Genomic DNA, 26,062 nt, shown 5'->3' with positions numbered 1-26,062 from the left:
GCTTACACCTGTGTGAACGTGCAACACTTTTGTTCTAATGCACCTTCACTTCCTTTTGCTTTTTACTCAGGAACTTCATGGTTCACACAAAGAAGTTAATAGTAAAGAGAAAAAAAACAGATATTAAATCCTCACAAATTATAACCTTTTATGCATCATTACACCTTGCATTAGTCAGTCATTCTATTTAATAGTTTCATTAGCATGGCTTGAAATGTGTTGTGTCCTGGATACCTGGTCAAAGCTTTGCACATGGTTAACTTGTATGAAAAGTCCTTTTTTTTTTTTTTTTCATGGTGTACTTGGCAGAACGCTGTGGTAAAAGTCAAGTTAACTGCTGTGCAAAGTGTAGTGCACTTTATTGTGCCCACCCCTTTTATTTCTATAAATATTCACTGTACATACCACCTTTTTGAAAATGAACTCATCTTCTGAGGTATTTTAAACCAACAATAGGGAAAACTAGAATTCCAGTTGTCTCTTCTTTAACATGGACAGTGGGATTTAGCTGTATCTATGCAAAGACACTTCCAAACCAGCTACTGAATAAACTGCAGACCACTGTTGTATCTCTATTGCCCATGCTCACAACTTTCCTTACACCATGAATTTTGAGATGGTGGAGACAGTCTAAGCCTGTACACGATCACAGTTGGAGCAAACCTAAGCTTCATGCAATGAGATTATATCCATTCATATGTACCCTAGTTGAAATCATAATGGTAGTCTGCTCTAGAACCTGGCAGCTCATCTTCTCTCGAGTCTGTGCACCGTTTAAGTCCCATCTTCTACCATTACTTTGGGCAAGAGGACTGCATTTCCAGTTGGGAAACATTGTTGATGGTAAATAGGGTTTTTTGACTAATTTTCTTTCCAATTGTTTCCACCTAGAGAAAAGAAAAGAGATATTAAAGAACACTTAAACTGTCCAGTACCTGAGAGATTGTTGTTGCTAATCTGTGAAGAGCTACTGTACCTGAAAGCCCAGTTGTTGCAGATAGTCATGGGTGTGATTCAGGATTCTCCTGCCGTCAAAAATAAAGGCTGGCTTCTGCATTCCTTTGTAAATTCTTTCATAGTCCAGGGTCTGCAGAAAATACAAAATGTCATAAAGAGGAAGAGTCTCATATGTGCCTGTATTTTTATTCTCCAGTGTTAAGAGTATCTACCCATTTTCAGGTGCTGCCTTCCTTGAGCACAACAGTTAATTAGGAAGTAAATGGACACATCTATGCGTCCAATGCCATGAGCATAACCAATCTCAGCTATCTTGACAAACTTCAGAATTAAATCAGGAAAACCATATATAAGGTGGGCAGTCCAGAGGAGTACATTAACAATCAGCTGGAATATTTGAGTCCAGGAATACCGAGTGCATGAGGCAAGAGAGTGCTACTACGAGGAGTCTGCACAGGACCACAGTTTTGGATGAGATCACTGAAGAATTTGGAAAGGGAAGAAGCATGACTGATGGAGCTCCTTTAGTGAACATTAAACAAGCCTGAATGAAGCTCAAACTAGAAACAGTTGGATAGTTGCATGGGTGTAATGGAATATACCTTGCTGCAGTTGAGACTAAAAGTGAAATGACCACAGATGCATGCCATGATCCTTCCAGAGCCCACAATTGGTGCTTATTTTAGTTCTTAGTGCCCTTGCACGTCAGATGAAGAGGTGGTGGTCTGATGTTTGAAGTGTCAGTTTCTGGATCTCTGATGTTCTACCTTCCTTTTATTTACTAGTGTAGTCCTATTTCCTTCTGTTTTTTGGGGGGTATATGGAATTGTAAACCACTTTACTGGCTTTTCCCTAAGCGATATCTTAAGTACTGAATAAACTTGAAACTCTTCTATAAGTTACCTGCATAAGTTGGAAACACAGACATAGCCTGTTCATGTCTATGTCCCCTTACCAGCAGGGCCGTGCCAAGGGTCTCTAGTGCCCCCCCCCCTGGTTTGGCACAAGATGCAGTTGGTGCCCCCCCCCCCCCCCCCCCAGAAATTTCCTCCTTCCCTTATCTTAATCTTTCTCCAGCTGGCCTGGTTGGTTTCAGTTCCCGCCCCAACCTGCAGCCTCAAATGTAACATAACTTTCTTTATCGATAAGTGTAGGCCAGCCTGCTGCCAGCCATTACAGTAATGAAAAGTTAACAAGGCGAAACCGTCCTTACCGATGATGTCCACAGTCTGACTCAAAAACGAAAAGCCAAAATTAATGCAGACTTGCGGAGAGCTGCGGGAGCGGGCAGCAGCAGATGATCATCCAATGTTCCAAGGGCGCCGGCTTTTCTCTCTCCCAGCACTACTCCAGTCTCCAATGTGGCGTCGGCAAACACCCGTCCTTCGGAGTCGAACTGCCTGCGAGGCTCCAGGCGCGATGACGTCACGCCGGGACAGTGCTAAGCCTAAACTAAACAGATGAACGAGCTCAGGCTGCAGCGCACGGGAAGGCAGCAGCCAGAGCCAGCAGCAACGCGACTCGAGAGGTTTGTATTTTTTAATTTTATTAAACACAACACTGACTCAGCCGGCGGTGCCGCCCTTGAAGGTGAGGCGCCCCCCTGCCGTGCTTACCCTGCTTACCGGGTTAGCACGGCCCTGCTTACCAGTTAGGTGTTGTAGCACTTAGGCACATAACTGCCAACAGGCATTAAGTTACAGAATTGCCCTTCACGTCTCTTATGAATCCAGCTGGTAGATGCGTGTTTCCCTCCCCAGCTTGCAGTGTTAATGTGCTGTTTCACAGCTTGAACAAAACTTGAGTTAAAAGTATTGCCAACTACAGTAACATACCACTTATCTGTTGCTTACCTTGAAGATGTCCCATTCTGTACAAATAACTATTGCATGAGTATTTTCACAGGCTTTGTAGGGATCTGAGGAAATGGTGATTAAATGCAACACTGCAATACAGAACAGACACAGATTTCATTGGACCCAAATTCTCAGTCCTGCCTAAGAACCCTACACGTACCAAAACGTGATCAATAAAACATACCACCTCCCTAAAGAGAATAAAAGCAAGAGAGAATTAAGAAGCAAGCTGGCTCACTGGTGTAGCATAGGTAAAACAGAAGGTTAAACATGAACATATGCCGTTGGATTAAAATGTAGGTGACCAAAATGAGGTTACAGAAGAAATTAAGGATAATTCATAAACTATCATTTTTTACATAGTAGGGGAGACTAGTTTCCTGTAATCCATTTCAAATGCGAGAGAACTTCTAAGTGTAAAAATGGATCTAAATAAGAATCCCGTATGCATTTTGTATTTGACTTTCTAATTGTGGATTATTGTTTTTTGTTTTTTTTGTAAGGTGATGAAAACACATTTGCCATTATAAGTATTTTGTTTCATCAATACTTACTGGCAGGGAATACTCCCTATTAGAGCCTTCCACTGTACCTTTGTCTTTATCATCGTATGACAGGCAGGGGTGACACAGGTCATGTAGGATCTGTTCTTTCTTTACTTTGGGATCAAAAATATTCAGCCGGGCTCCCTCCTCCATTAGATACTTGCAGATATAGATACTGGAGGACTCTCTGGGAGGCAAAAGAAACAGGAACATAAGAGTAGCCAACTGGGTCAGACCAATTGTCCATCTAGCCCAGTATCCTGCTTCCAACAGTAGCCAATCTAGGACACAAATACCTGGCAGAAACCCAAATAGTAGCAACATTCTATGCTACCAATCCCTGGGCAAGCAGTGGCTTCCCCCATGTCTCTCTCACTAGCAGAGTATGGACATTTCCTCCAAAGTTGGACAAACCTTTTTTAAAACCCTGATACACACTAACTGCTGTTGCCACATCCTCTGGCAATGAGTTCCCAGAAGCTTAACTATTCTTTGAGTGAAAACATATTTCTTCATTTGTTTTAAAAGTATTTCCATGTAATTTCATTGGGTTGCCCCTGGCCTTTTTACTTTTTAAAAGAGAGAAAAAACGATTCACTTTTACCCGTTCTACACCACTCAGAATTTTGTAGATATTGTCTACAGTGACGCCTAGATCTTTGTCTTGGGTGCTAACTCCTAAGGGGGAGCCCTAATCTCTTTAGCCTTTCCTCAGATGAGAGGAGTTCCATCCCCTTAATCATTTTGGTTGTTCTTCTTTGAACCTTTTCTAGTTACACTATATCTTTTTTGACATACAATGACCAGAACAAAGCAATACTCATGATGAGGTTGCACGATGAAGCTTATGTACAATCCTTTTCCTAATAATTCCTAGCATTGTGTTTGCTTTTTTGGCTGCCACCACATGGTGGGCAAAAGAATTCAGCATATTGTCTACAATGATGCCTAGATCTTTGTCTTGGGTACTAACTCCTAAGGTGGAGCCTAGCATCAAGTAACTGATTTGGATTATTCTTCCCAATGTGCATCACTTTGTATTTCTCTACATTAAATTTCATCTGCTGTTTGGAAGCCCAGTCTTCCAGCAATTTTTCACAATCCATATGCATTGTAACAGTTCTGAATAGTTTTGTGTCATCTGCAAATGTAATCACCTCACTTATTGATGCCATTTCCAGATCATTAATAAATATGTTAAATAGCACTGGTCTTAGTACAGATCCTTGGGGCACTCCACTATTCACCCTCCTCCATTGAGAGAATTGGCCATTTAACCATACCCTCTATTTTCTATCCATCAGCCAATTCCTAATCCACAATAGAACATTGCCTTCTATCTCATGACTCTGATTTTCTGATGAGTCTTTCATTGACCAGCTCACCCTTATCCACATGTTTATTCACGCTTTCAAAGAAATAAAGCAAGTGTATGATTTCTTCTGTCACGTAGAATTAATTTTGCCCTATTCCATTGAACCAAAAGCTGTGAAATGATAATATATCAGATCCATCAAACTTTGCAGAATAGTTGCTATCCTTCAGCTGCCTGACTGAGTTACCTGGTGTCTCCGGTGTCCTTTTTGAAGGCAAAACCCAAGAGTGCAATCTTCTTATCGGTGACTGTGTTAAAAAGGCAGCTGATGATGCGAGAGGCAAACCTCCTGCGCTGGTATTCATTAATCTCGATCACCTGCGAAAAGATTCAGATTGCATTTGCAAAGATGGAGACAAGTCTTGCATCAATTTGAGACCGCAATACTGCCTATCTCCTACAATAAAAATATTGCAGGTAGTTTATCTTGGCAGAAGAAAGAAAATAGCACAAACTCTGCACAAACTCTTCACTAACACTAGCTACAGAATAAAACCCAGCTAATCTTGACTCCATCTCAGACCATGTGCTTTTTTTCATTTAAATAGTGTGATGATGTCTACACAATTTGCACGAAGTTGTGTCACGCACTAATTTTTTTGAGCATAGGACGATTGCAATAATGTAGAAAATTGTACACAGAACCCATGTAAAGCAGTGAGCACAGCCTTCCACACTTGCTTCCAAATCAGTAACAGGAAGCTGCCTTTCCTGCTCCCCTCCCTCCTCCTATCTGTACTCTTATCTGATTTATCTCAGTTGACAGCCCTGTGTCCTGCCTTGTTAGAAAGTTATTTTGGAGGTTAGCAGCACTACATCCCTGGAACTGCTGTTCCAGAAGTGATGCCAGCAGCAAGATGGAGAGAAGCTAAGAAGGGGATTAACAAATGGAGGAGAGCCAGTTTGAAGAGATGGAGGTGGGAATAACATGGTAGAAGCAAAGACCAATGGTGTAGCTACAGCGGGCCTGGGCCCCCTCAAATTTGCTCTGGGCCCATGGTTTCGCTGGCGAAGGTCCCCAACCCCCACCAGCTGAAGCCTTTGGCCTGCACCGGGCTCCAGCACTGCCGCATTGGCTGTCCTGCTCTCTCTTCCCCTTGTGGTCCAGCGTACTTGTTTTAGTGAAATTGAGCATGCGGCGGGGCAGTGGACCAAAATATGTCATCCCCCCCCCCCCCCCCCACACACACACACTTTGGGCTCTGGCCCCTCCCATCTCAAGGGCTGGCTACACCCCTGGCAAAGACTGTTCAATATTTCTTCTGTAGGTGGTCAAAATTTACCAAAGAAACTGTAAGGTTCATAGGCCCCCCGTATAAGAAGGTTGGGGAGACTAAGCCTCCCCAGCCCAACCATGACCTCCTTCCTCTGTCAGTACCTCCTGCCCGCCTCAAATTCTGGGCAGGCGCAAAAAGAAATTTTATCTTCCTCTCCCCCCCCCCCCCCTCACTTCTTACCTGGCTGCCTGCCCGATTCACTACCTCCCTAAGGCTCCTTCCCCAGCAGTTCTGAGCACAGAAAAAAACAGAGCTGCCGCTATAGAGCCACGTGCTGCAACACTCACAGACAGCTCTGCCCGGAACCTCCCCCTGTGACACACTTCCTGCTGCCGTTCCGGCAGAGCGTGGCTGTGAGCCTTGAGTGAGTGTTGCAGCACGTGGCTCTATACTGGCAGCTGTCTTTTTTTTCAGTGCTCAGAACTGCTGGGGAAGGAGCTTTAGGGAGGTAGCGAGTCAGGCAGGCCACCGGGTAAGAAAAGAAGTGAGCGGGGGTTGGGCGCAGGAGGGAAGAGGAAGATAAAAGTTTTCTTTTTTCTCAGTGGTCAGAATCACTGGGGAAGGAGCCGTGGCTTTGAACGGGGGGGGGGGGGGGGGGCTGGCTGGCTGGCTGGCTGTGGTTTTGAAATGGGGGTGGCCACAGGAGGTGGGGGAGCCCAAGAAGATTAGATTGAGAACAGACCTGTGAAGATGTGATTTCACGTGCCCTAATGAAAGGTGAGTTTAATTTTACTTCCATTTAATTTCAATATAGTCCATCTTATTTTATAACACCAGGCTTCCTACGGCACATTACAACAGCTGCTAAGATGAATCTAATAGGAAAAATGATTTCCTTAATGAATTTGCCCATCTCTATTGTATAGAACAGTGTAGAAAAAGGAGCACAAAATACAGAGTTTATAACTGCTGTCTCTACCAGCTACAATATTTTTTAAGCTGTTTTAGTGGTATTTAATTTTTATTTCATGATATTTATATTTATATATGGAAAGTTTTTTTCAAATAAATTAAAAACTAAAATAAGTATTTAAAAAAAAAAAAAATATATATATATATATATATATTGTCCTCCATCTTTTAAAGCACATCCTATCCAACTTGAACAGCTTTTGACTTTTTACACGTGGACCATGCATAGGCAGTTCCTCATTTGTAATAATATTTTGCTATTGTTTTCAATAGCATTTGCTATTGTTTTGCGTGAGTGAAAATGGAGGCAAGCTCTGCTTACTGACTTCAGCCCATATAATGGGCTAGATAGGTTTCCTATGATAGCATTGTGCTTATTTGAATTAGTTTTTCTGTACACTTTTTGCTTGAATTTTAAAACACATCTTGTCAACAAGGGCAGGGCTAGGTGGGGGCGGAGCTAGGTGTGTTGTCAGACAATTATGGATGTAAGCCCCACCGCTGGTACCACCCCTAACCCCACCCCCTTTAGCCTCTCCAAACAGTTGGGCCACCAACCGCCTATGGTAAGGTTCATAAAATCTACTCTGAAATGGAAAATAAGCTAAAGCCAGGGAAATTAGTTTGACGAGTTGAGAGGTTCAGTTATTCCAACTGATTATTTCCCTAAGATGGGGGAGTTACACAGCACTCCTAATCCCTTCCACTTCCTCTCTCCTCAGTCTGTTAAATATTTGAAGCAGGCAAAATTGATTGACCTGTTGCCAGTACTGGGCCACCTCAGGCAGGTTGAGAGCCTCACAGAGATAAACCAGGTTAAGGACATCCTTCTGAAAACAGCTGCCACCGAAACCTGGAAAGCAAAGGAGAATGGTCACCAAATTAAGGGTTGTATTTACTACAGTGCGTTAAACACATTATCAGTGGGGCCCATTTGCCAACTACACACATCTCACATTAATCTGCTAGCACATGTTAGTAAATCTAGCTTTAAGTGCATAAATATCATGTAAATTGGGGGTTTGTGCTTCAGACACAGTGATCCAATATAGACTATGCAAATAAACCAGGCCCAGAAAACCATACAAGAAGCATGAAAAAGGGTGGCCAGGATTTGCTAAGGTAATAGCAGTGAATAATAAGGGTAGCTCCTGGGTCAATCATAATGCATGTTAAGAAAATATAAAAGGTAGGAAATGGATATCAGCAAACAGAGGACTACTGGATAAACTGTTTCTTTTTTACTTTAAATAAACTGATGTTGCTGGTTAAAAGTATGTAGCTTTCTAAATTCTGGACTTCCCTTCAAATTCCAGACAGACATTCACACATATCCACTTTGATTTTCCATCCTGAGCCCTCTTCTCTCCAGTGGTGTAGCTAGACCTGACATTTTGGGTGGGCACCATGTATATAAGTATGGGTAGTGTTTCTCAGGATACTAGAAAATAGTGCCTTAGAATACACTTGATGATGGATTTCTAATTAGTCTGCCCAACAGCTGCCCTGCATCAACATAAATCACATACATACCTAATTGAAAAAAACAATATTTTTAAATATAGTTACATTATGCCATATCTTAAACTTGCCCAAACATAAGTCTACCATACTAACCTATGGTACTTTGTGTGTCTAAGTGCTCTGAAAATGAGCCACTAAGGCCCTCATGATCAAAAGCAAACTCCGGCGCTAGAGGCTGTTAACGCCATACTAGCGCCGGAGTTTGCTGCCGACCCATGATCACAGCCTTCGAGTGCCTGAAACAACGCACTCGAGGGCTCTTAGCGCAAGTAGCATGCAAATGCATGCTAAACAGGGATCTTAGCACAATTAGCTTGCACATGCATGCTAATCAGCGCTTAACGCATTCATCCCCAATGATCAGCGTCCAGCGCGCCAAAGATTGGGTCGCTGGCCGCAGCAAAATCAACGCCAGCTCCGAGCTGGCGTTAGACTTTGCGGATCATTGGAGAGGAATGGTGAGCCCTGTCCAGCATGCAGTTGCATGCTGGCAGGCCCCCATTCACCCCCCCCCCCCCGAGGCAAACGCGAACAGGGGGCTGGAGGTCCCCCGACGATCTCCGCCCCCCCCCATGTTCAAGGAGGGCTGGAGATTCGGTGGGTCTCCAGCCCCTCCCCAAACCCCCAGAATTTGTGATGTGGCCGCCTCCGGCCAAACGATCTCCCACCCTCCCACCCAGCGACGGGGGGGGGGGGGCTGGAGGTCTTAGTGGCTCATTTTCAGAGCACTTAGACACACAAAGTACCATAGGTTAATATGGTAGACTTATGTTTGGGCAAGTTTAAGATATGGCACAATGTAACTATATATATAAAAAAAAAATACTTATATACATGGTGCCCACCCATATTACCTCTGGGCCCACCCAAAATGTCAGGTCTGGCTACGCCACTGGTTTAAAAAGTAAAATCAAGAAGCAAACCTTGCGCAGAAAAAGCTTATTCTAGCTCTGCTTAGCATCATCGCATTTTATTAATGAAGCCAAGTCTCTTGACCAGACAGAATTGGTTATTTTGCTGACCAGGATATTTTCTTGGAAATTTGGTGGCCCAACAGTTCTCAAGGTCTCTGTGCCTGTAACAGAATAGGGCCCAACTTCTCCAGCTGAGCTAATTACTGAGCTGAATCCAACAGGCCCAAAGTCCGGGATCAGGTCTTAATGTGCTCCGACTCAGCACTGCACTAAAACAATTAAGGCAGAACCACTGACAAGATAATTGTCCACAGAGCAGCTGAGACTGAAAAGTAAAGTCGCACTCCTGACTTCCCGACTGAGCACTGCACTAAAACAATTAAGGCAGAAGGAGGAATCGAGCTGCTGTGTTTTCTGCCAGCCAGCTGCCTGAATGCATGTGGCTGAGAAGCAGCTAAACTAAAAGGCTAACCGGTGCCTAGAAGACCGGCTATGATTGGAGGATCAGGACAAACTGGGCGGGCCTTAGCTGAGATTGGGTGGGCCTGGGCCCATCCAGGCCCACCCGTAGCTACGCCCCTGCTTCTCTCTCTATGTGTAGATACTGCACTAACTCCACGGAAAGAGCCCTTCCCGATCCCTTAGCGAATCAGTAAAAAACGGGCATGCATGAAGGAAATCGCATGCAAATGAGCTGCTCGCTGTTAGCTCATTTGCACGCGATTTCCTTCCTAAGGAGGGGAAGCCAGTCGGCCAGCCGAGCATGCGCAGAGCAGCCAATCGTTATGCTGGCTGCTCTGTGCATTCCAAAGACGGCTTCACACAAGTCACTCAAAAAAAGGACGTCCCTGACGAGCACTTGGATGTTTTTTTCTTCAGATTTTGTGATGGACGTCCTTTTTGGACGTGTTTTTCTTACGTGCCTGAAATAACCACCGCCAGGTAGAATCAGGGATCGGGACATGCGAGGACATCCAAATCAAAACTATTTGGACATCCCTTTCGATTATGCCCCTCCAGGTCTCTCTCAGCCAATCACACAGCATGTCCCGATTCTTCTCTATCACTAAAATCAGGTCACTGTTTTTTAAACACACGCACTCTCAAATGATCTCCTGCTTAGCCCAGGGGCGTATCTGGACTCGGGCGGTAGGGGGGGCCAGAGCCAGAGGGAGGGGGCACATTTTAGCCCCCCCCCCCCGGCGCCACCGATCCCCCCCCCCCCCCCGCCATTTCCGGACCCCCCCCTCGCCACCAATGACACCCTCCCCCGCTGCTGTCACTTACCTTTGCTGGCGGGGGACCCCAACCCCCCGCCAGCCGAGGTCCTCTCTTCCATGCAGGCTGCGCCGCTGCAAGTTTCAACGCTTCCTGTTCTTCTGAGTCTGACGTCCTGCACGTACAACGCGCAGGACGTCAGATTGAATTCCAAATTCTGAGTCTGATGTTCTGCACGTTGTACGTGCAGGACGTCAGACTCAGAAGAACAGGAAGCGTTGAAACTTGCATCCTGCACGGAAGATAGGACTTCGGCTGGCGGGGGCTTGGGGTCCCCCGCCAGCAAAGATCGGCGACGGGTTGGTGGCGGGCGGGAGGGGGAGGTGGAGAGGGTCTGTTGTAGGGGGGTCCAGGGTGAAATCTGCGGGGGCCCAGGCCCCTGTGGCCCCACGCAGATACGCCCCTGGCTTAGCCTACTGCAATCTGCTCCTCATAGGTTTTTCCACAGCTTAATCAAAGTTCCTGCATAACTTTTCTCTCTCTCCAGTATCATTATGGCCATTCAGCCTTCTCAGATCAACACACTGATTCCCCATTCACTTGTCCTTGCAGTTCAAACTTTGCCTACTAACTCACCTACACATGCATTCATGCAGCAGCCCCTTGTTATATCTTCTCTTGAATTTTTTCCTGCATCTCTGCTTGTAAATTCCATTATTCAAGCAAGTTTCACTCTCCATTTCCTCCTCCTTCCTGCCAGCTCCTACTCTTTGATCTTAACCTAGTCTTCAGTGCTGGTGCATTATCATGCTCCTTCTCTGGCCATAGCCAGATTTTTTATTTATTATTTATTCATTTAAACATTTTACAAGCATCAACATCTTGTATAAGGAAAAAACAGAGCTTAGCCAGATTCTGTCTAAAAACCCATCGTTTTAAGGCTCTTCTTAATAAAAAAAAAATTAAAACCCTGGCTCCCTTTTATTATAACCTTATTGATTTCAACCATATTTTTATGATAACATTTTCTGATTTATTAAAAAATGTATAATCCTCACTATCTCACAATTCTAAATGGATAACACTAAAAATATACATAATAAACATAAGATAAAACAAACAACTTATTTAAAATACAACAAAATATACATATAGCTCGCTACGAAGTGACAAATTCCTTATGAAGACTTAGTAAAATGAAGCATTAGAGAAGAAGGAGATTAAACAGCAGCAAAAGCCTGAATAAACAGATGCACTTTCAGACAGTTTTGGAATTGAGTTATTGAAGCAATTTTGTACAGTTCAAAAGGAAGAGCATTCCACATACAAAAATTGAATAATGACATTCATTTGGCCTTATCCGATGAAAGGAAGGGTCATTGAGCAAAAGTTTACCTGCAGACCATAAGGTCTGTGAAGGTCTATAAATTCTTAAAGAGCTGGCAATAGCCATTGGCACATCATCATTCAAGGGCCCTTTTACTAAGCTGCGGAAAGAAGTGGACTGTGGGAGTGCGTCTCTTTGGGACGCGCTGGGCCATTTTTTGCCACATCCTGGAAAAGGGTCTCTTTTTAAGGGGCCGGAAATTGGATGTGCGGCAAAATAAAAACCAGCATCATCCATTTTTGGCCTGAGACCTTACTGCCACCCATTGAAATAGTGGGAAGGTTTCACGTGCTCCCCGGTCAGTAGGCATGCAGTGTACGCACTGCTGTTTACCACTGGGTAAGTGCCACATGGTAGAAAATAGAAAATATTTTCTATCGTGTGTTTTTGGCACACATCAAATTCAGAATTACCGCCCGGGGCACGCAGTGTAAGGGCACTTGCTGAATGTGCGTATGCCCTTACATGCCTTTGTAAAAGGGCCCCTCAATGTTTTGTAAATCAAGGTTAAAATTTTGAACTTCATTCTCTGCAGTATAGGGTACCAATGCAACTCTTTTAAAATGGGTGTAATCCCCCGGATTCTATATAGCATGCCTAAACATTGGCGCCAAATTCGGCGCAGATACTATAACAATCTGCGTAGTTTAACAAGCTTAATATGCTAATGAGCACTGATAACAGCACTTAACAAGCAATAATGAGCACTAATTGGCACCAATTAGAATTTACATGCACAACTTGCTAAGCGTACTCTGTAACAAAGTGCGCTGAGCTTTTTTTTTTTTTTAAAACATTCTTTTTTTATTAATCAACAATAAATCTGCAAGTGAACAAATACAGACTTTAATTTTCATTTCTCCCCCCCCCCCCCCACCCTTCCCCAAACCCCCCTCACCCTCCCTCCCCTCTCCCATCATACACCTATTGCTAACTCGCTTGGGTCATAGCTCTTAATTGAGTCCAGAGTTCATCATTCATATTATAATTTCCCACCCTTTTGTCAGTTAGTTTCTCCATCTCCCCAATAAGGGAAAGTTTTAGAAGCCAGTCTTGCTCTGTTGGTGCCTCTTGCTGTTTCCAAAACCGGGCAATGACACTCTTTGCAACTGTCAAGCACATCCTCTTTAGACGTCTCTGCCATTTAGCTCCTCGTCTGTTTCCTAAGCCCAACAGGCACCACTGAGGCTTGCACAAAAAGGTCTTACCTGTGTGGGCAGTTATCTTTGCAGTAATGGTTTGCCAGTACAATTGTAATTTCCCACAGGACCACCAAATATGCAAAAAAGTTCCCACATCCGTTAAACATCTCCAACAATACTGTGAAGCCCCTGGAAACATCACATGCAATCTGTGTGGGGTAAAATACCATCTCGAGAGGACCTTAAAGGCATTTTCTTTCAGCAACAGACATGTCGATGCTTTGTTAACTTCCAAAATAATGGCCTTCCACTCATGAACTGTTAATTCCTTCTGCAAATCACTTTCCCATCGAGTCATATACAAACATTTCTCAAAACTCCTACCCCTTATAAATTTATACAACATAGATATAACTCCCTTCATTGTCCCTAAAGAGCCCCACAAATTCTCTAATTCTTCATAATCCTCTGGATCCTTTCGTAACCATCCTTGTGTATAAATGTAATGTTGGACCTGTAGGTAAAAAGTGCGCTGAGCTTTTAATGCGTGCAGGCAAAAAGGGGCATGGTTATGGGCAGGGAAATTTACATGCCTAGTTATAGAATATGGCCTAGTGTGCCTAAATCTACGCCCAGGGATTTACACCAAGTTTTTGTTGGTGTAAATGGATGCACATAGATTTAGACGCAGAAATATGAACTAAGTATATTCTATAATCGGCGCCTAGATCTAGGCCCAGATTATAGAATACGCTTGGTACTGATTTCACCACTGATTTTTTTTTTAGGCATCATATAGAGAATCTCCTCCAATACGGGTGATGTGGGGAACATTTGCTAGAAGACACACAGCAGAGTTCTGAGCTATCTGTAAGGCACGCAATTTACATGTTGGTAATCCTAAGTACAGTGAATTACAGTAGTCTAGTACTGGAGTAATCAGACATTGCATCACTGACCTAAAGTTCGCTGCTGTTAATAAGTCTTATAATCTTGTAATAAATTTTATTTTAAAAATACTTTCTCAATAGTCTTTTTAAGTTGAAAATTCAAGGATAAGGCAGTGTCAACCCACACACCAAAATATTTTAAACTGGTCACAAGAGGGATTTTCAAATCATCAATTGAAAGAGTTTCTGGAACAACAGAAGGGGAAACTTTTCCTGAAAGTAATAAAAATCTGCAATTTAGATACATTCAGTTTAAACCTTTCAGTTGAAATGTTTCCTATTTGTCTTTTCTGTTACCTCAGTAGAACAGGGACTGTCTTGTATGTATGTTTCATATGTCTACAAAGCACTGCATTTAATAATGTTATAGAAATGAGAAGTAGTAGCAGTTTATCCCCCCTTTTCCCTGATGCTAAACTCACCAACACTGGCTTTCAGGAAATGAATGCCAATGCGTTGATCGGTGCCAATAGCATTCGCTACCTCTTCCACATCGGCTCCTGTCATCTCACAAAGGGCACTGATGGAGTTAATGCTGCTGATTCTTTGTGCCAGGAAGGCATTAGCTGCCTGGAAAGCAGAAAGGACAGAATTAGACTCAGATTTGTGACTAAGAGGTAAAAAGTTTGTTCAAACACTGGTTTTGGATGCTAAAGTAAAAATGTTGGTAGCCCAGAAGATTTGGGCATCATTCTTAAACAGCAGGTCTAACACCTTTGCCTTGACTCAGTCATACCAAGGTATCCCTGATCTGGTATGCAAATTTATCTCATGCATATTCATTAAGGGTATTCTGAAAACCTGATTGGGTGTGTCCTTGAGGATGGGGTTGAGAACTGCTGCCCAAATGCAATGAATGATTCATTTAGCAGTACACTGGGTGTTTATCTTTTGTAAAACCAAGAGACTCAACCTGTGTTTTCAGAACAGGAGAAATAGCTGAAAATCAAACATGCTGGATATCATTTGTTTTTTTTTTATATAACAATACAAAAGGGGAAACTCCCTTAGTAAATCAGGCCCTATGAGAAAGGATGTGATACTGTGAAGCAAATTGAGTGACACATTGTGAAATTCAGTGGCGTAGCTAAGTGGTGCCATTGGGGCCTGGGCCCACCCTCCCCAAATTTGCTCTGGGCCCCTAGTTGGCTGGTGGGGGTCCCCAACCCCCACCAGCTGAAGACTTCATCCAATGCTGGTCTGCAGTGGCACTGCCGCATTGCCTGCCCTGCTCTCTCTTCCCCTCACGTTGGGCACCCTCCTTTAGTGAAATTGAGCATGCTCAGTTTCACTAAAAGGAGCCTGCTGGACATGAGGGAAAGAGAGAGGAGGGTAGGCAATGTGGTGGCACCACCGCAGACCAGCGCTGGACAAAGTCTTCAGCTGGCGGGGGTTGGGGACCCCCACCAGCCAAGATGTACAGTGGCAGTAGTGGGTAGGGAGCGGCGAGGTGGCGGAAGTTGGGGTGAAGCGATCAAAATGTGCCCCTCCCACCTCAAGGTCTGGCTACGCCTAAATTGTTGAAGCAACGAAGCCCACACCAGTTTGGAGAGCTCTGATGACCAGGTGTTGGTGGTAATTATCCTGTTCTTGGGGACCCAGTGTTCATAGATGCTGCTGAGTGCTTCCATTGCCATCTGGCCTTCAGGTGTTTCATTGCCTCCAATGAGAATTCTGTCTGGGTGCTTGAGATCACTTACAGCTGTTCCTTCTGCCAGAAACTCTGGATTAGATAGAACCTGATTGGGAAGAAGAGTAAAATTAAGATCTTTTAAAACTTTTAATTATAGAAACCTAGGGTGCCAATTCTATAAGTGGGCACCCCCTTTTAAGTGCCCCAATCCTGCACAGGGAGCACCTGTTAGCAGCATCTGATGCCCAGATTCCATTATAGAATACTAGTGTAAGCCCACACTGGCCTGCCTACACGTAGCTGTACCCATTTATGCCAGGTCAGTGGCAGGTGTAGTTATAGTTTATTCAGATTTGCTATACTGCCTTAACTAACTGGATGAACAAGGCGGTTTACAATCTAAAACAATATGATACAGGCAGAAAACTACTACAATCTTGGTGTAGGAATGTATTCAGAACAATCATCCTAATCACGTAAAAATGCTAGGTAACAAGACAAAAAAGGAGGGGAAGAGAAAGAGGAAGGATGAGAGAGGAGAAGAAATGGGGTGGGGGAGGGGAAAACGTGGAACAGAAATGGAAACAGCCATCACAAAAACACAGATACCTTATGTATTATTGAATGCTTGGTGAAAGAGCCCAAGTTTAATTCTGACCAAATAGATAAAGGAAGGTCTTTCCAAAGAAAAGAGGCTGTGAAGAAGAAGGCACGATGCCTCGTTGACTCTAGTTGGAGATTTGGGGCTATCAGATCTCTGTGTGTGTCTGTGTACACATATGTTTGGTGCCCTATTAAATTTATCTCTCTGCATGCATGAACACACATTCCAGAAAATAGACTCTTAATTTTGCTTGGAAATCTTCTTCTTTTTTTTTTAACAAAACCCATACAGAGGGATTTTTTTGTAAACCAAGATCCAGGCCAGCGTTGGATGGCATTACCTGGAAGCAGGCACTGGATTTAGTGTTGGCATCAAAGATCCTACATATGCTCTCTGCTGCTCGGACTGGAACAGTACTCTTTTCCACTACAATCTTGAATCCTACTGCCACTTCGGCAATCTGGCGGGCACATGCTTCTATATATTTCAGGTCAGCTGCCCGCCCTTTACCAATACCAAATGTTTTGGTGGGGGTGTTCACCTGGTACAAAAAAAAATAAGTTAGAATGATAACTGAAAGGTGTACATTAACAATATAAAATTTGGAGGAAATAGATTATGATATGTTTAGAAGTCACATAGAGGAAAGATTTATAGTTATTCAGGTCAATGGAAAGCACAACTGACCTAGGAGTGATTGCCATGCAAATGATTACTTCACCAAAAGCTAGCTGCCAACTAAAATTTATATGGACCTATGCCAGGGCTTCTCAACCCTGTCCTCAGGACACACCTAGCTAGTCAGGTTTTCAGGATACCCACAATGAATATGTATGAAATAAATCTGTGAACAGTGGAGGTAAGGCATGCAAATCTAGCCTGAGGACTGGGCTGTCTTAAGCTGAAGACTCCTGTTCTTCCTAGTACAATATTATACTCTGAGGTTTAATGCTGATTCAGGGCTCCCTACAGTCACTGCAATCATCTTATCATTGGTGCCATACCTCCAGCAATGTGAGCCTTATCAATTCCAGTAGCTCCAGCTGTTGCAATACAACAGTGGCGTACCAAGGGCGGGGCAATGGGGGCGGTCCTCCCTGGGTGCACGTTGCAAGGGGGTGCAGGGAGCAGCCGTGCGGCTGTTGGCTCTGCTGGTTCCTTGCTCCCTCTGACGTTACTTCCTGTTCTGGGACAGGGAACCGGTGAAGCCGACAGGCATGCCACTACTCCATGAACCCCCAGGAGGTGATGTGCCGGGGGGGGGGGGGGGGGGTGCACAATGGCGATCTGAGATAGAGACACCACTGCAGTGCAGTGTCCTGAGTAATCCAACAGGATCACAGAGAAAGCATTACAGCAGCTAGAATTTTTAATATATGAGCTTCCTTATCAGGGGCGTAGCCAGACCTCACAGTGGGAGGGGCCAGAACCCAAGGTGGGGGAGCACATTTTGGTATGCCACCCCCCTGCCTTGCCGTTTCCCACCCACTGCCACAGCAAATACCTTGGCTGAAGGGGTCCCCAACCCCCACTAGCTGAAGCGTTTTTTAGCTCCGGTCTCTGGCGCCACCATGTTGCCTGCCCTCACATCCTGCACACTCCTTTTAGTGAAATTGAGAGTGCTGGATGTGAGGGAAAGACAGAGCAGGGCAGGCAACATGGTGGTGCCGGAGACCGGTGCTGGACAACGCTTCAGCTGACGTGGGTTGGGGACCCCTGCCAGCAAAACCAGGGGCCCACAGGAAATTTGGGGGGCCCCAGCCCACCTAGCTACGCCACTGTGCATTATAGGACAGCTAAAATGTTTGGAGTCATCAATGCACTACTTAAGGTTTCATTTCCCACTAGGTAGGCAGCTGCCTATGGATAGGGGGCACTTGTTCTTCTATCTTGGCAATATTTTCTCACAAGCACAAGGCTGGTTTTTCACCATTAGGCAGACTAAGTGGCCACCTAGGCCGCTACCCTCTGAGGGGCGGCAAAGAGCAGCTGCAAAGTAAAACAACATGCTTTCACTGACACTGAGAAGGCCAACTACTGGTATTCAGTGATACTTAACCAGGCAGTGCCACTAAATATTGGCTGTAACCGCTCAGTCCTAAACTGGGCAGTGCAGAGGCAGTCCAGGGAAGGAGCCGGTGCTTATGTGAGCAAGGGCCATATTCAGTGCCAGTGCCTGCATTGCTAACTGGCCAGACAGGATCACACAAAAGACTGTCCTTTTTCTGGCCACCTGGCTATGTGAAAGCTGGCATTGAATATCAACCAACATTCACATAACTTCTGGGTCACCACCAATGCCATGTCACTGATCTATTCCCCTCCCCCCCCCCCCCCCCCCCCCCCACTGATCATTCCAATTCCCCTACTCTGGTCCCTGAACCACCTCCCCCGATCAAACCTCCCCTCCATATCTCCCACTTTTCCAATCCCCACACTCTGCTCCCCAAAACTGCCCCCAGATCTGATCTCTATATTCCTCCCCACCCATTCTGTTCCCCAATCCTTCCCCATCACTCTCCCTGGACACCCACTACCCTCCAGGACTTACCTAGAGGTGATTCCTGGTGTCTAGTGGATCAGGGTTGGCACTCTCCCCCTCTACTTTAGATTTAATGCATGGCAGCGTTTTGCAGTGCTACCGCTATGGGTTATCCTTCCGTAATAGGGATATATCCAGATGTTTCCAAAGTAACGCAAAAGAGGCGTCAATCCTTTCTTAAATTACGCCCCATTGTGTTTCAATTGGGAGGATTATTTTGGTTGAACTTTCCATATAAATGTGTTGTAAAATTGAACTCAGTGAAACATATTTTCTTTGATCCATTGCATTTGAAAACGTTCTTAGATTCTAAGAAAGTAACCACTCCATCTCTGAGCTTAGAAACGGTTATAACAACAACACCTCAATTGTAATAATATAACCCTGTAAACTTCCCTCCTAAGTCTCTGATTGAGAATTTAAAATAAGTATTACTGTATTGTATCGTGCCTTGTTTTTCTCCCAATTTAGTGGACAAATATTAGAAGACTATAAACTATTGTCAGTATAATTTTACTTTTCTTTACATTATAAGATTTGTGAATATAATCTTCTTATTTCTGTACAAGATTGTTCTTGGAATTGTTAATAAGAAATATATAAATAAAGAATTTAAAAAAAGGCAGTTTGTCCTTATATTGAGAGTGACTACATAGCACCATGAAACTACCACTAGGGGTCAGTGCTGCCGTCTTTCAACCCAAAGTCAGACAGGGTGGGAGCAGAGGAGAACTATTCCTGTCTTGGTCCACTAGATACCAAGGATAACCTCCAGGTAAGTCCTGGGAGTGGTGGGGTAGGGGAGGGTTGGATTGGGGACAAGAGGGGTGGGGAGGGGCAGAGGACCTGTCAGTTCAGTGACACTCCCTTATCTGGGTGCTGGCTGATAGAGCTGTTTACTGTTTACTGCTTTTTAATCACCAGCTCACCCTCAAGGTTTCATTGCTGACACAGCTTTATCTTATCTCAGTGCACAAGATGCAGCAGCTCCTATTCAGACAAACTCTTTGAAGACAAATATTGCAAGTGGATGTATTTATCAAACACAAGAGACTCTTGGTGCAGGCCTCATAGGTCGAAACACAGCTGAGTCGAGTCTTGTTCATCCTTCAATAAAAAGTTATTTTTATCTGGAGTGTCGTCCACGTTTTGAGTCATCTTCACTGTTTTGTCTTATGCTATATACTTTTGCGGAGACTTGTTTCTTCTGTTTCACTTTGATAGAGATGGAACCCAGATAAGTGTCATGCAGGTTGTGTGGCTGAATACTGGTTGGGACTTGGATATGTACCAGCAGCTAGCTCCTGTACGAGCATGCCTGGATAATTCATGGTGATGCCTGGACATGGCCTGGCATCGCATAATTATATCTGGGTCTAATTTAGACTATGAAGCTTAGCACTTTAAAAAATGCTGACCACCACTGGCTGAATATTGATCAGCTAGTGCTTAACCTTTTCTATCTTAAAAAAACCAACAACCCTTTCTTTTTAGCTCCTTCACGTGATATAACATTTTTATATATAATAATGATGATGTAGCACTGAACTGCTTCAATCCTCTTAAAACTAATCCCAAACTTTCAGTTCCCCATTTTAAAGTAACTGAGGGTACAGAGAATAATGCAGAAGTCCTAAAAAAGATTTTTTAAAGAAAGATTTTAAGGAGCTGGACAGTACTAGTAACTAAAGTAGCTTTGTGTGCTATGAAGCAGAGGATCGAAATGTTGGCCACTGCCGGAAGCTGGTATTTGATTTTTAATGAAAACTGTTTAAAATGAAGAACTGACAAAGTTTGGGGTTAGTTTTATGAGGACAGAAGCTCTTCGGTGCCTAAGGTGACATAAAGGAAGGGTTTTTTTTTGCCTACAATCGAAAAAAGTGAAGCACTAAAAGTTTTGATGCAGAATATAACATTCTGATGGCCTTTTTTCCTTCCTAATAATAAGTGTATAGAAAAGATTGTAGAGGGGTTTTATCATATCCTTTTTATAAAGGTAATACTCCATTGATCGCAAGATACTGTATTGGTTCTAATTTTGAAATATCCCATTCACCTGAATTATTCTGAAAGAGATAAAGTTGGGGTAATCATGACTGGATAGGGGGCCTGAAGGCCTGAAAGTTGAGGGGTGAGCAAGGCTGAATATTAGGCACTGTACGTGAAACTCCTTGTACCGGCCCTGCCTAAGCACCACTCATCCTAAGAAGCATCCCATCGAGAGCGGCCCCTTAAAACAGACTTGCTCCCAGATGATCCTGCCTCTTTAGAGGGGTTAGATCTGATGGGATGCAGTGTTTGTGAGGGTCTATTGCTGGGACAGAGGCAGTGCCCCTTTCACCAAGGGGCATTGCAGAGGAAGACCTGAAGACTCCCCTATCTTGGAGGGGCAGGCTATCCTCTCGTGCCTAGGAAACAGGTAAATTTAGCCCTACCCAGAACCAATACATAGAAGTCTAGAAATATAGGGGGAGATTCTATATATTGGGCTAAAAAAAAATCGGCATTGAAATCAGTGTTGACTAAGCATATTCTATAATTGGCACCTAGATTTAGGCGCCGACTATACAATTCGCTTAGCTGTTTCAGTGTCTAAAACTACATGCATCCATTTACACCAACAAAAACGTGGCATAAATCCCAGCACATACATTTACATGCACTGGGCCATATTCTATAACTATGGGCATAAATTCCGGAACACCCATGAAATGCTCATTGCCCCACCTATAACAACACCCATTTTTGCCTATGCATATTAGAGGTTCGGCACACTTCGTTACAGAGTACGCTTGGTGAGTTGTGCTCCTAAACTCTAACCAGTGCCAATTAGCTTGTTATGCTAGTTGTTACATGCATTGTTATAGAATCTGCTTGCATTTTGGTGCAGATCTCTAGGTGCGCTATAGAATCTGGGGGATATTGCCTTCTTACATAAATATTGCCATACTGGGACAGACCAAAGGTCCATCAAGCCTAGCATCCTGTTTCCAACAGTGGCCAATCCAGTCACAAATACCTGGCAAGATCCCCAAAAAATACAAAACATTTTATACTGCTTATCCCAGAAATAGTGGATTTTCCCCTGGTCCATTTAATAATGGTCTATGGACTTTTCCTTTAGGAAGCCGTCCAAACCTCTTTTAAACTCCGCTAAGCTAACTGCCTTTACCACATTCCCTGGCAATGAATTGCAGAGTTTAATTACACTTTGAGTGAAGAAAAATTTTCTCTGATTCGTTTTAAATTTACTACATTGTAGCTTCATCGCATGCCCCCTAGTCCTAGTATTTTTGGAAAGCATAAACAGACGCTTCACATCTATCCAATCAACTCCATTCATTATTTTATAGACCTCTATCATATCTCCCCTCAGCCACCTTTTCTCCAAGCTGAAGAGCCCTAGCTGCTTTAGTCTTTCCTCATAGGGAAGTCGTCCCATTCCCTTTATAATTTTCGTCGCTCTTCTCTGTACCTTTTCTAAACTTTTATATCTTTACACTATATCTTTTTTGAGATGCGGCGACCAGAATTGAACACAATATTTGAGGTGCAGTCACACCATGGAGCGATACAAAGGCATTATAACGTCCTCATTTTTGTTTTCCATTCTTTTCCTAATAAAACTAACTTTCTATTTGCTTTCTTAGCCGCAGCAGCACACTGAGCAGAAGGTTTCAACGTATCATCAACGACGACACCTAGATCCCTTTCTTGGTCTATGACTCCTAACGTAGAACCTTGCATGACGTAGCTATGTTTAAATGATTTTTATTAACTTTCACTTTAACACTTAGTACATTGTGCACACAACATATAGTGTCCAGGTATGTACAATTCACAAATACAGTCTGCATGACGTAGCTATAATTCGGGTTTCTCTTTCCCAATGCATCACTTTGAACTTGCTCACATTAAATATGTTCTGCCATTTAGACGCCCAGTCTCCCAGTCTCATAAGGTCCTCTTGTAATTTTTCACAGTTCTCCCGTGATTTAACAACTTTGAATAACTTTGTGTCATCAGCAAATTTAATTACCTCACTAGTTACTCCTATCTCTAGGTCATTTATAAATATGTTAAAAAGCAGTGGTCCCAGCACAGACCCCTGAGGAACACCACTAACTACCATTCTCCATTGAGAATACTGACCATTTAACCCTACTCTGTTTTCTATCTTTTAACCAGTTTTTAATCCACAATAGAACACTACCTCCTATCCCATGATATGAGCGAGTACAAGTTCAGCTACCTGTGTCATGACAGATAAGACTACAGCATTTTTTCCTACAGCTATCAGACCTGCTGCCCTAAGATTAATGACACACTATATACGAAGTACCAACTTACTGAAATAAAGATGATGTCAGCCTCATGGATAGCTTCAACAACATTTGTAGAAAAGAAGAGGTTCACTCCCCGACAGGCCTCCACAATTTCTTGCAGTCCTGGCTAAGAACATGGAAAACAATCACTGACTGAAAAGATGTCACACCTCACCTTCAGTACCAGATGGGCAAAATAAGAGACAAGCGTCTTTTATGTTTCTGCTATATGACCATACTGCCGCTAATCAAAAATAACTAACTAGGAGGCCCTTGCAAGCAGAGAAATGATAATGCTGATGTGGGACTATATTCATTCATTCATTTATTTCAAAAGATTTAACATACCGCACTACTAGAGAAATCATTCATCTAGTTAACCAGGTGGAATTTGAAAAGTACCAGTAGAAGAGTTTCAAAATTGGCATCAAAACTTTCAAAGGGTTAAAGCAGTGGTTCCCAAACCTGGTCCCGGAGGCACCCCAGTCAGGTTTCAGGATAACCACAATGAATGTTCATGAGAGAGATCTGCATGCAGTGGAGGTAGAATATGGTCAATATTACTAATTTTGCTAAGTTTTAAAGGGTTTTGAAAACTTTATAGAGGGCAGGTCCCTTAACTGTTATTTAAACCAGGGCCTCCTAAATCTGGGGACCCCACTGCCTGTTGGAGTTTTAGGATATCCCCAATGAGATGAATATCCATATTCTGAACCTCCAATGCATTAAATTTATCTCATGCATATTTGTAGATATTCTGAAAAACTGGTTGTGGGGTCCCCAAGAGATTTGGGAAGCCCTGATTTAACCACTTATCCTAAGGTCTCTCTCTACCTCCTACTCAATGGAATGGGCTTCCTCTTTGGGATCTGATGGGTACTTCTAAGTGGCCCAGGCTGGCCACTGTCATAGACAACCTCAGTAGACCATTGCTCTGACCCAAATTCGGGTGATATCTTGTTCTTATACTACTCATCAATTAGTAAAATATTCAGACCTTCACAGATGTAAAATACAATATATAAAGGAGTCTGCTGTCTGTTTCCATAAGATAAAAAGTCTGAAACTCTATGTTTTTTAATGTGATGTAAGGCAAGTCACTTTAGCTATTATTCAGTTTATATTTGACTAAAAATAATACAGCAACTTCAACAGGGGAAACTACATTTTCTCCAGCTTTTTAAGGCTGCAAGTAATGTGCTGCCTCCATCTATGGCTATCCAACCTGCTGGAGATTTATGTACCAGTATGTCGTTTTATTATGTTATTTGAAGTGATAGATAATGTTATGACTGTGTGTTGTTGGAGATTTGATGTTTACATTTATGGATGTTGATACGCTGTGAACCAGCTAGAATGCAAGACAGAGTGGTATATAAACTGTGGTATAAATAAATAAAATGCATGGCCTTTGGAGTACCACATGGCAGATTTCTGTTGCAGGATTACCTCAAAGATAGGCAGCTGGTCTGAATTCCAGGCCAGGATTCGCTCTTCATTGATGTCCACAACAGTTACTGTGATTTCAGGGCACATCTGAGCGATAACGGTGCAGGTCGGACCCCCAACATAACCAGCACCAATGCAACAAATGTGTTGTACCTGCATCATCCTTACAGAGAAGGGGAACTCAATACCAAGCAGCTAATAAAACTGTATCTGTGTAACTCCTTAATCTGAAACAGAGAATCAAAAGTTCCATTAAACACTTCTGCTCAGTGAAAGCCCTACTCAGCTGCCTTCACCCCTCACATTACTATTCTCACTGAAGAAAAGCTTGGTGGGAGAAAAGTGGACATTGTAGTAAAAAAAAAAAAAAAAGCACATGACCAGAACAATTGATAGGAGTGTCAGTGTCAAGTGACTATTCTGTAGTATGTGTCAGGGCCGCAGAGAAACAAAGCTGGGGCAAACAATCTTAAAGCCCTCCACCCCCTTCCCCCGCACCTCTGTGTGTGATGGAGGAGGGAGTAGCACTCCCTCCTCTTCCAGCGCTGCCTCCAAAATGGGAGTGTCCTGCCCAGTTCATCTTGGGATGCGCTGGGCAGGACTTCCCTACCATCACAGAAGGAGGTAATGGGAGGAGGAGGCTGCTAGACCATCAGGGCGGGTGGGTGGAATATGTAGCCTACTGGGCCACCAGGGATTGTTGGGGGGGAGGGGGCTGGGAGGTTAGAGGGGGCTGGAGATCCAACCCCCTTGTGCCCTTGTGTCAGGAGGGTTGGGGGGATGGAGGTCCGCTGGACCTCAAGCCTCCTGTGTTGCTGTCTGGGGGGGGGGTGTGGGGGCTTGGGGACACTAGGCCACCAGGGTCTCAGCCATTGGGGGGTCCTGAGGTCCAAAGTAGTATGGTCTACACATCAGCAGAAATCATCTGTACAGCACTGCTGCTACACACATTTTCTGTTTGGACAGCCAACAGTTTGCCTAGTGAGAACAATGCTCTTGGAATATCACCTCAGGAAAGTGCCAGACAAGGTTAATGATCTATATTTCTTTAAATCAAAAAAAGCTGCTTCCCTCCAAATAACATTCTCTAATTTGTTTGCATTTTTTCTTTTGCTGCGTTTTGTTTCTAGCAAAAAAAAGTGCCTGTATTCAAATGCCAGGCCATCCTTCAGGGGTGAGGTTATCACCAGCAGATCCACCCCCCACAATAGCCCGGCCCCTTGCGACCAGTTACAGAATCTATGGAAAGGCAGAATTAATATGCAGAGCCTGGGATCTTTCATTAATACCTGGGGACCATGAATCCATTTTAGCAGACAATAGAAAAGGTGCTGGTACTCAGTACCCCCCCCCCCCCCCCGCCATGTACCCCCCTGTAAAAAGCCCAGGCTTTTTTTTTTTACCGCAAGATCCACATCCTAACTAGTTCCTTCTTACAAGTCACTATCCTAT

General features: G+C 43.7%; 1 protein-coding gene across 1 annotated transcript; it reads right to left on the bottom strand.

The window, feature by feature from the left end:
- Positions 1–301: 301 nt before the first annotated feature.
- Positions 302–24,772, bottom strand: LOC115476646 (UDP-glucose 6-dehydrogenase-like). The gene is made up of 11 exons (XM_030213123.1): positions 24,611–24,772; positions 23,187–23,288; positions 16,635–16,835; positions 15,599–15,796; positions 14,480–14,627; positions 7,681–7,775; positions 4,921–5,051; positions 3,406–3,545; positions 2,811–2,902; positions 977–1,087; positions 302–887 (listed from the first exon to the last, which is right to left on the bottom strand). Exons 1-11 carry the CDS (start codon positions 24,770–24,772, stop codon positions 795–797), a joined length of 1,473 nt encoding a protein of 490 aa, XP_030068983.1. The 3' UTR covers positions 302–794.
- Between the last annotated feature and the right edge of the window lie 1,290 nt (positions 24,773–26,062).

The sequence above is a fragment of the Microcaecilia unicolor genome, chromosome 8 (assembly GCF_901765095.1).
Source record: "Microcaecilia unicolor chromosome 8, aMicUni1.1, whole genome shotgun sequence".
NCBI classification, from domain to species: Eukaryota; Metazoa; Chordata; class Amphibia; order Gymnophiona; family Siphonopidae; genus Microcaecilia; species Microcaecilia unicolor.
The sequence above is the reverse complement of the archived record's forward strand: the minus strand, read 5'-3'. Positions and strand labels throughout refer to the sequence as shown.